This window comes from Etheostoma spectabile, chromosome 1 (genome assembly GCF_008692095.1).
Source record: "Etheostoma spectabile isolate EspeVRDwgs_2016 chromosome 1, UIUC_Espe_1.0, whole genome shotgun sequence".
In the NCBI taxonomy this organism is placed as follows: Eukaryota; Metazoa; Chordata; class Actinopteri; order Perciformes; family Percidae; genus Etheostoma; species Etheostoma spectabile.
Genome location: NC_045733.1, coordinates 30,871,749 through 30,882,902, shown reverse-complemented (window position 1 = coordinate 30,882,902; position 11,154 = coordinate 30,871,749). Strand labels below are relative to the sequence as shown.

Below are 11,154 nucleotides of genomic sequence, written 5' to 3'. Positions count from 1 at the left end.
CACACACACACACACACACACACACTCTCGTATTTTAAAATCCTCTATAATTTGCCTTTGCTTACCTCATAATGACTCACCTGTTGGCTCCAGGTAAGACAAAGAGTCTCCACATGACTGAGACATTAGTGCAGAGGCTTGTCAGAGCCAGAGGCCCCCGTCTTATCCGGGGTTTACATCTTAATGGCACGCATGCAAATATAGACGTACACACACACACACACACTCACACACACACACAGATAATCTGAAATGAGATGTGTTGTGACATGCTGCCTGCTGGGCTGGTGGCTTGTGGTGAGGGCAGAAGGATATTTGTTTCACATTCCTCATGGATCCATTGACAACATAATAAGAGGAATACAGCCCGGCAGTGTCATGTGTTATGTTGAACGCTGGACAGATGAAGTATCTGTTTTATACAGCTGTGAGCAAATCGGATCACACAAGACGTCAAAGGAAACGCACACAACAAGATACAGTTTATGGTGTGCCTCAAATGCAGTATTTTTCTTATTCAGACGTTTTCTCACATGAACTCTGGACAATGTCCAACGAATCAGGTCCGGACATTGACAGAAGTCGGCCCTTCACACGTGTAGCACACACCAGGAGATTGTCCCTGTGAGGCGCGTTCTCACCTACTCGAAACACAGGTTTGGTTTAGGCAGGGGTAGCGCTTGGGTAGATGGTTCAAGGAGAATCATAGCAAAAAAGTGGTAAAACATCCACAACAACTTCTCAAACCCCTCATGAAAGAAATTACTAAACATAACACGGCAGACTGGACCGGCTGACTGTGCTTTCCCAGACTGAAGCTGTGCATTTAGCTATATTCCATCACAAATATGTATGTTTGCAACATGCCGAGCAAAACGATGAACGTGAAGTGGATTCTGATTCAGGAGTGTTTTTTTTTCCATAGAAAAGGACTTAACACAACTCAGCAACAAACTCATCATTTTTTATTGCTGTTGGAATTCATTGTACATGCTGTAAATCAAAGCTGACTAAAGTCGCTTTTCTCCACAAGGGAACATGTAGAGGGCTCTGTCTACACAAAGGATTTTAGTGGAGTATTCCGTCATTGCTCCTGGCGCTGAAGCTTAAAAGTTATTTATGTCTATTTAACTCTCCTGATTGCCTTTGTACAACATGTTGCTATCCACAGAGGCGTAGAGTATGTGTGAGTGTTCAGTATGAGTGTGTGCTGTAGGTGTGTGTTAGAGTCACGGGGCAGCGCAGGACATTGTAGCAACTTGTTGGGGAAAAATGCACTCTGAATTTGTTTTAAAAACACCTTTTCACCACTACAGACTGTGAACCACACGCACGCACGCACGCACGCACACACGCACGCACACACGCACACCTACTGTTGCTGAGTTTCCTTTCTCAACTGCTTTAATTTAGGGGGGTCACATGCTAACATCTCCAAGGGGTGTGTGTGTGTGTGTGTGTGCGTGAGTGTGCGTGTGTGTGTGCGTGTGTGTGTGTGTGTGTGCGTGCGTGCATGCGTGTGAGGCCATAGTCCACGTAATAAAGTCTGCGTCCTGTAATTAGCCAGTGTTTTCACTGTCTTCTTATGTCCTTGTTTTTCTAGTCTGTCCCTGGAAGGCTTATGCTGCTCAATGGCCTCACACACCAACATACACACACACACACACACACACACACACACACACACACACACACACACACACACACACACACACACACACACACACACACACACACATACACCTGTAAGTGTGTGTGTGTGTGTGTGTGTGTTTCTGTGTATGTGTGAGGCCATAGTCTACGTAATACAGTCTGAGTCCTGTAATTAGCCAATGTTTTCACTGTGTTCTGGTTCCTTTCCCCCCAAAACACACAGGAATCCACAGCCAGCTGAAACAAGGTTGGGCTGGATTTGTGTGTGTGTGTTTGTGTGTGTGTTTGGGAGTTATAAGAGCTTGTGCACATGCTTGCACATGTGTGAGCATACAGCACATATCTGTGAGGACTCAGTGAGTGTCCAGAGGTCGAGTCTGTTAGAGTCCCAAAAGGGAAAGTGCAGCTGAACAAGAAAAAAAAAATAACTTCCCAGGCAAATTAAACGAAGGAGAAAGGAAGAAAAAATGAGTAGTGCGACACTTGCCCTGCATGTGGCTCCTTTCTGCGCTTTTGTTTTTTCTGCATAAAACAAAACATAGTAAAAGTATATTTTTTTTAAAGAAACGTGTAAGTTGTTCTGACAGAAGAGGATTCATTCAGATTGTATACTAGAAACACATTACACCATGGGGGCCTCATGGGTAAGGGGTAAGATGTTGACCAGAAACTCCAGCTGGGGACCCTTGTTGCACCTCTCTTACTCTTTCCTGTCATCATTACACTACTGCCAACTAACAATACAGCCATAAAATCCCCCCGGGTGAAAGTCCTGTGTTAGTTTGCCCCATTCACCACCCCCAACCTGCCTCCTTTTACAGAAATGATTCTTCCACATTGTACTACCTCCATCATAACTATATACAACTATATACTGCCACTGTTAACATAAATATATGTATGATATATGTGATGTAATATAAACAGCTTGAACAATCGACCTATGTGGGCATTTTTCGGAAAAACTGCCACTAACTTTTTTCCCCATAGACAGACACAAAAATTGAACTGGTAAAACCAAAACGTACTTTTTACCTGAATGAGAGTGTGATGAAGCTTAACGTGCTGTGTTGTTCTCTGTGTCAGTGGTGTATCAGGGCATGAACATGACCGTCTGTTACCCCACCGTGGGACAAGACGGCATCCAGAACGAAGGCAACGCCGTGGCCATAATTGGAGCTGCCATCATGTACTGCTGCGTCCTCTTTGCATGGTGAGTATTCTCTTTATCTTCCAACGCAACGTGTATGTCAAAAAAGTTACAATCATTACCAGGATACCACACAATAACATCCACATCAAACATAAACACTCACTTTCATAAATTGTCAGGTTCAGGTCCAGGCTTGTGTAGTTGTACCCGTGGGCAGATTGGTTTTGCAGCAAGAATATGACATCCATTATAACACACAACTAGTGCATTAGATGCAAGTTATTTTTGTGGTGCTTTGTTTTGCCCCTTGGGATTTAAAACCTCCATCTGGACGTAAAAGCTGAAAATCAGTCATTACCATGAGTCATTATTTAAAATAGAGGTAGTTATCCTCTGTATCTGTGTGTGTGGATTTTGGTGCAATAACAAAATAATCTTTACATATCTAAAAACAGAGGTCTTGTCATATTATTATGTGCATGTTCAAATGACATGTTTCTGCCGCAGTAATGAAGCTTCCTACCTGGCAGAGGTGTTCGGTCCGTTCTGGATGATCAAAGTTTACCGCTACGAGTTCCAGAAAGCCACCTGCTGCTTCTGCTGCCCCGAGGAGGAGGAAGGTTTGTTCTCACGCAGTAAACATTACACAATTGTCACAGAAGGTGTTTTGTGTTCTTTGCTAATATTAAGATGGAAGCAAGACAAGCAGGAGGTTCAGGGGCAGCACAGTTCTGCCTTCTGCTGGTGTTTCAGTTTGTTTTATGACACAGAGTAATATACAGAGTTTTAACTTCACGTTAACGTACTTGGTTTGCAAAGAAGGTTCAATTCAAACAAACAAGAGCAGGAGAAACGTCCCGATCAGAAACCACAAGGTTTTATCACTGACTGGACAAACACATTATAAAATCCTTTGGAAAAAAAATAGGACCTTTTTATCAAAGAGGTTTCTTTGAGCCAACGTCCAGTGGCCATGAGAGCGGTTTTAAGAGCAAAGGAGTGTTTATTAGATATTCCAAAAACTATTAAAAAAAAACTACCATCTTTACAGTGTCTGTATATTGTTGCAGACAAATTCAATTTGGTAGATCTGTAGGCTAAACGGTAGGTTTATACATTTAGTCATGTTTGACATTTATGAATGTGTCTCTTTCAGCTGACGAGGAGTTTGTGATTGACGACGAGAACAAAGGCTGTCAGAAAGTCATTCACAATGAGACGCAGAAAGTGGCTTACAGCTACTTCTTCTTCCATTTTGTCTTCTTCTTGGCCTCGCTGTACGTCATGATGACCCTCACTAACTGGTTCAGGTTAGTTAACGACACAGACCTGGTCCCCACTTAGATTTTTGATGATATATAAATATGTAAATCCTTATTTCAATGGCTTAGTATTGTAGGGCACCATGAAAAGGTATGTGTATAGGATTTAGGCCGCCCTACACGTTATTGTAGGCCCTTTATATTATGCAACTCAACTTTATGTAATATATGTTGTAGGGGGTCCCTGCTTGTCTTTCTTGGCCTAAAAAACGCTGAAGACCTCTCCTTCAACATATTAAGTTTTGAATTGGAGAATGAAAAATGTATTCATTTTTCTTTGTGTACTTTAGTTATTTCTGTCAAATAGTCATTCATGTTTGAATAAGTTGTTATATTACTTTAAGATATTGTGGTAAGGCTGTTGAAGTTGTTCTTTTAGTCAAGGAGGGTCAAAAAAGGAAAGAAAAACATGGTATTCACCTTTTCAGCTCTAACCCTAACCCTTCATCCTAATACTTTTTGACGAGTTCCTAAGCACTTGACGTGGCATGGAGTAAACTTGTGTTGTCCTCCATCCAGCTACGAGTCAGCAGTGTTGGAGACCACCTTCACCCACGGCAGCTGGTCTACCTTCTGGGTGAAGATGTCGTCGTGCTGGGCATGTGTGATCCTCTACCTCTGGCTGCTGCTGGGCCCTCTGTGCAGCTGTCAGCCGGAATCCAGACCTCGCCGCTCACGCATCAAACGGCGCTCGGGATCCTCGCGTCACGTTTCCGTCATCATCTGACACGTTCTGCAAAGGGGAGGACAGGGAGCCATGTGGACAACGGGTCAGGCGGCTTCTGAAGCCAGGGGTCAGGGGGAAAAGACTCACAGTGATGTGAGAAGGACCAATCGGAGGGCTCAGTGCACTGTTACAATAAGAAGAACTGGATAAAGTCCTGATGTCACAGGCTGCACACTATGAAATGAAACCACCAGCGAAGACTTGACTGTGGTTTAGGAACACACGTACAGTATGAATTGCCAAAGGGATCAGAAGTGATGAACTCTCACTCTGCGTAATGTGGGAATTACAGTTCGTAGATGTAAACATGGATATGTTATGAATTTTAGTATTATTTTCAACTTCTTAGACTTCTAATATAATAACAGAGGAGTTTTCTAGATATTTGCAGTAATATTGCTAGAGAGGCGCACATCCCAATTAGGGTTTTCTTTCTTTCTAATAGAAAAAAGAATCTGTCCTAAAACTGAAAGCCCTGTTTGCCCTCTGATCTGTGATCATGAACAAATCTTACTTAAAGTTGGAAAGGGAGAACTGTGGGTTGAATTTCAAAGTCCAAACATAACCTTGAATGCAAGAGATGACGCACTTCAGCAGCTCGATACAAAAATGCATATAAGTTTAATCAAAAAAGGAATGAAATATTTTGCCCACGTCAGCTGGATTCTCACAAGATCCCGCTAGAATCACAGGATCAGATGAAAATTGACTTGATTGACTTACCCTGACCCTAACCCTAACCAATCTATCTCCTCTTGCCTAAACCTAACCAATCCTACCAGAGCAGGCAGCAAGTACTAGCCAATCAGAGGGACAGTAAGGCCGGTTAGGCCTTCCCCATGCCTACCCCATGCCTTTACCATACCAGGGAAAAAATTATGAGACAGGCAAGGAGCTATCGGCAGCTACGGATGTGATTTGGGTGTGTGTGATGGTCTTGACGGTTCATTCAAAACAGCAATGGATTTGGCAAGTATAGAAAGTGCTTGCCCTTTTTCCAAACAGTTTCAAATGATGGCGTCTCAGATGGTTCTGTGTAACAAACCATCTGGTTAGAGTTGAGGTATAGCTGCTGGAATGACAATGAATAAAACAGTCACACTGTAGTTTCACAGGACAATAGCATTCACTTTCTTTAATTTAGTGCTGAGAGTTTCATCCTATCATTCAATCATAAACTTTAACTCCTACACTTGTCGTTGAGGAAGCTTTGGTTGGTTCTTATTTCCAGCCCAACGCCAAAAACAAAGATTTGTTAATGTATTGAAATGTAACCTGCAGAGACCAGGACCACGGGGTTAACAGATTCTCTTTCAGTATTTTCCCTACATCTTTCAGCAAGATTGGTCTTTAAATGCTGAGTGACAGACGGTCTGACAGAGTGACTGAAAGGCAGCTAAACAGAAATGCATGATGTTCTTTAAAATTCAAGACAAGAGGCTTGTTAAATTGGGGCGTAACACTTTGTATTTGACTTACAATGAGGAACATGTTGCATGCTCGCATTATGTTGCTTCATAGTTCATTGTTCACTTAATTCATGTTTACATTTTGTTTTGCTTGTGTTACTCTATTTAAAAAAAACTTAAAAAACATAAACCAAGAGTGCTCAAAAAACAAAACAATACTGAAGGGATAGAAGCTTTCTGTCTCATGCCTTCAGATAAAGTAGTCGTGTCTGCTGAGATGAACCGTGTTGTGGATCTAAAATAGCCCCCTATCCCCCCCCATGTTGATGTTGGTATGTGGAAACCTGGGACTGGTTTCACCACTGAAGGGGAAATGTGTCTGCGATGACTTCCTTACAGTTAATGAGCAGAATTCTGTGAAATCAATGAAATAAATATGTATAGTTATATTATCTGTAGTTTAATGTATGTACTCTACAGAAGCCCTGAGAGGCCAGTGAGAACAAAATATTCTGGTGATCCTTTTTTTTAAAGTTGGATCTAAATAGTTTTTGTTTATGACTTAAGAACAGGTGAAAATAGGTTTTGGAAGGATTGTTTTTAATTTATTTTTAATTTATTTTTGATCTGTGAAACAGGTGGGGAAAAATGTTTGTTTTTGTGATACTCATCCCGGCCACAAGAGGCTGAAGTGCACCACGACTGGTGATGTTCTTAATTGGACTAAAAGCATTCATTTTTCACTTCCAGGTGAGTTATAATTAATATATGATCCATACACTCTAACCGCATTGTGTGTTAACAAGAGAAGTTACATTTTTCTTCACCTGCCAAATAAGTTTCCTACCTTTTTCACAGAATTAAGGAAGATTATTCCGGCAAAACGTTTTGTTCACCTGTTATGTCACAAAAACTCGACACACAACAGAGAAGCCCGATTAGAACAGAGTTAGAAAAAAGGATCAACACAATTGTGTTTTTTCTGTTGTAGATGAGAAGTTTTTTTTGTAAATATATGTTTTTCTTACATACACTGTGGATCTCATGTCTGGTTTGTTAAACTCGAAAAACAAAAATCAATTTAAAATGTTTTAATCAGCTTTAAACTCAAATGACAAAAATCAATTTAAAATGCTTTAATCAGACTTAAAGGGTAACTACCATTTTTTTCAACCTGGGCCCCATTTCTCCATCCATTTGTGTCTAATAAAAAAAATGGAGTGATGTGAACAAACATCTTTGAATTTGGTCCAGAATTGAGCGAGATCGCAAAGACGAGCCGGCACAAACCGAGCTACACTGAAACCTGATGGGGCAAGTGTGGAGCCTTGCTTTGTGTCCAATAAAAGTGATTTTTGTTTTGGTACTGACAGGCTCAGATTTTCACTAAAAGTGTCTGACAACGTTATCAATCTCAAGACGTGACTTTTTGTCCAAAGACAGCTGTGTAGCGAGGGAAACGCAAGACGAGAAAAAGGGATTAGGCTACAGAAGACACTCCTGTTATTTCAAAGACTTTCAATGTAAGGGCTCAATATTTAATCGATTTTGACAGTAAGGACGAGGTCGAAATTGTTTGATGACCACATTTAAGCTATTCATTTGAGTCAGAGTAGGCTACAATGTTACGGATAAAGAGGGAGGAAGAAAGCAAGTGAGCAGGTGAGACCGAGCGGAGGAGGGTGAAGCAGCGGCTGAAGGGCGGCGGGGCTCGGGATATTTTTGTAGATTGAAAAAAAAAAAGTTTGTTACCCTTTAATCCCAAATAACAACAACGGTTGTTTTTTGTGAACATCTACAATAGAGTGGGACATCATTCCCTTTCTGGACAAAATGTACAAAGACAATATTTTGGCACATGTATCTGAGGTTTTAGAAGAATTGTTAAATATCAAATGCATAACACAAGGCACAGAAGTTAACTGACTATCCAACAGACTGCAAGTCCTCTCAAAACAATTATAGTCAAAGTATACTTTAGTATATTTGTAGCTAATCAGTGCCACGCAATAAAATACTGTATATTTGATAATCTCTTTCACTTAAAGTATCACAAAGCAGACCTTATTTAACACACTATAACACAGAGAATATGAAAGACGTTAAACAAGTGACACACAAGTTATTGTGTTATGGTATAAGCTTATTTTCTTTAAACATAAATATATTGTGAAGCAATATGTTGTTACTATGTCTTGAGTTAAAACTAAAAGGAAAAGAAAAATCCACCTCCATATCCAAATTTGAATGCTGCAACATGCACTGGGAACAGTTGTTTAAAAGAAAGATAATGTGATAGCAAAGTTAGATGCAATTTAAAATGTAAAGGTATTACATTTCGATCTATTTCACCAGACTGTGGTGGAGCAGTAGAGCTCTGATGTGGAAATAGACTCGCTTTTCCTCGCTAAAAAATTCCCCTTTTGACATTTCATTAAATCATATCCTCAATGTTCCACATCATATGAACACTTGTGTCTAAGGCATAATTTAATGATACGTTAGGTTTATATCATGGTAGTCTTGGTAACAGGATGTACAGTGCTGGGATGAAGCCTGAAATCTGGCGCGTCTCTCACACAACAGATGTCGGGCCCCTTCTGCTATCTCTGCTGGGATTTTGCAAAGGCGCCGTTGCGCCAGGGCCTTAGCGCCGCCCAAGAGGATTGCGATTGGTTTAAAGTGTTTTTCCCCCTCCAATACCAGAACGATAAGCCCGACCATACTCCAGCGCCGGTGGTCTGGCTGTGCAAGACTAATATTACGGTAGGTCTACAAAGACGGCTCGGATCTTTAACTAATTAAGGGACTGACACCCAACACTGAAACATTTGCTGTTATCCCAGTCTCGCATTGCCAGACCTTCCTCCATAGCACTGTGGAGGAGGGTCTGGCTAGTCCACACTGCATTAGTGGATGGGAGGAAAAATGTGCTCTGGTTTATTGACATTTCTTTAAATCAATCACAATCGTCTTGGGCGTCTACTAAGCTGCTGGAAACATGGGGATGAATCAAAAGGAGTGTAATAGAATTTAAGTTGTTCTTTGTCGTCATGTTTTGAGGTGGATTTTCCTTTTAGGTTTACGCACGCACGCACACACACACACACACACACACACACACACATACACACACACACAGAAATACAATAATATAAAAAAATTTAATGCTAGCTGTGGAAAAAAACAGCAATAACAAAAAGGCCATTTCAGTCAATGTTCTTCTCTTTGGTATGTGTTTAAAGGTGGGCACAGGCATCCACCTAAAGTGCTCTACATGTTACAGTAAGCTGGTCAGGATTTTAAATAAAGGTGGAGTCGTTTTGACTTCTTAACGGGGCGGGTTTGAAACGAGGCTGAAACTGTGTGTCGACGGTCCATGATCCAGTGACCTCACTCTGGAATTCATCAGCCTATCATATGGATCACAGGAGTCTGATGATGTTTTTAAGGTAAAAAAAAAAAAGCTGATATGCGCCTTCGTGCTCTGAAGACAAGCGCACGCACACACCACACACACACACCACACAAACACACACAACACACACACACACACACACACACAACACACACACACACACACAACCACACACACACACACACACACACACACACACACACACACACACACACACACTTGCTCCTCTGTTGAACCCAAAGTCGGTCTGGCCCTTCTTTGTCTCAAAGCTCTTACTCCTGCCCCGAGGATGGACGCTAGAAGAAGGATGTCTGAGGAAGTGAACGAGGATGCAGAGAGCAGCCTTCCCGGAAGCCGTGCAGCTGAAAGCCGTTGCTAACTCCGCACATAGAGCTGACAAATTCATGTGATGCTTCAGACTAGGGCTGCACAATATGTTGTTTTTTTTTCATCATTGTCATTGCGATATCAGATGGCACAATACACATATTGCGAAAGCGTACTAGAAGGCAGGACACGCAGAGATTTCTTTTGTGTTGGTTGAAAGAAAATATCAGCAGAAAACTGCACTTGAAAACCTTTTTTTTAGTGGTGCCTTTTAAATTCAATTCAATGTTTAATTTGTTCAATAAAGGAATGTTAGAAATGATTTCCTTTTGTTTGTTTTAAATCCAACAAGCCATTTGTTGCATTTTAGAAGAATACTGAAAGCAGCAGAAATGCAGAACTAAGTACATTTTAATATAGTTTATTTCTTGCAAGTAATATTGTTATCGCGATATTCAACAACAATATCGCATTTTTTCATCATATCGTGCAGCCCTACTTCAGAGGAAGGGACGTGTCAATCCTTGTTTCCTTTCTCCTTGCACAATTTCCTCGCATCTGTCCCATGCTTCCTCAGTGGGACGGACTAAGACGCGAGGAAGGGAAGCAAGGCAAGGAGCAGGGAATGCAGTTTAAGGGAAGTGAAACTGAGCCAGTGTTGGCCTCTACGCTCATCCCGTCCGCCCTGCCGGCTGTCTGGGTCCTCTGTTGCTGCAGAGTCTTTCGAGCGGTCGCAGCAGCTCGTCCTCTCTGGGTCTGTACGGCACCACGTAGCTCTCCTCCTCTAGCAGGATGCGGTTCAGCGTGTGCTCGTAGTTAATGTGGCGACGCACCATCAGTATATACTGTTTTCCCTCCTCCAGGTGGGGGCAGTCACACACATTAGGGACCCACAAGAACTCGCGGTGCTCCAGGCGGAAGCCGTTCCGGTATGTGTGGATGATCTGGACGTCGTAACGCGTCTCCTCGCCTCTGTACAGCTTCCCGAGGACTCGGGCCCGGAAAACTGACAGGAAACAAGAGAACATTTGTCATGATATTTTAATGAACAGTGGCTTGAGAAAGTTTCCATAAGAACATCTCTCAATGCAAATCCAACCAGCTATTAGTCTAACTGAAATAACACCATGCCAGTCTCTATGTAT

The 11,154-nt window shown here is 41.8% G+C and overlaps 2 protein-coding genes across 3 annotated transcripts in view; one reads left to right on the top strand and one right to left on the bottom strand.

Moving 5' to 3' along the window:
* serinc4 (serine incorporator 4) overlaps window positions 1–6,870 on the top strand; it is a 34,832-nt gene extending 27,962 nt beyond the window's left edge. For both annotated transcript variants that reach the window (XM_032512255.1, XM_032512246.1), the window contains exons 8-11: window positions 2,740–2,866; window positions 3,314–3,426; window positions 3,963–4,116; window positions 4,648–6,870. In XM_032512255.1, coding sequence (XP_032368146.1) covers window positions 2,740–2,866; window positions 3,314–3,426; window positions 3,963–4,116; window positions 4,648–4,855 — 602 coding nt within the window. In that variant the 3' untranslated portion in view covers window positions 4,856–6,870. The remainder of the gene's footprint in view (window positions 1–2,739; window positions 2,867–3,313; window positions 3,427–3,962; window positions 4,117–4,647) is intronic.
* A 1,200-nt stretch (window positions 6,871–8,070) lies between these two features.
* adamtsl5 (ADAMTS like 5) overlaps window positions 8,071–11,154 on the bottom strand; it is a 65,478-nt gene continuing 62,394 nt past the window's right edge. Inside the window, exon 15 of the mRNA XM_032512231.1 lies at window positions 8,071–11,015. Within this exon, the coding sequence (XP_032368122.1) occupies window positions 10,681–11,015 (335 nt within the window). The 3' untranslated portion in view covers window positions 8,071–10,680. The remainder of the gene's footprint in view (window positions 11,016–11,154) is intronic.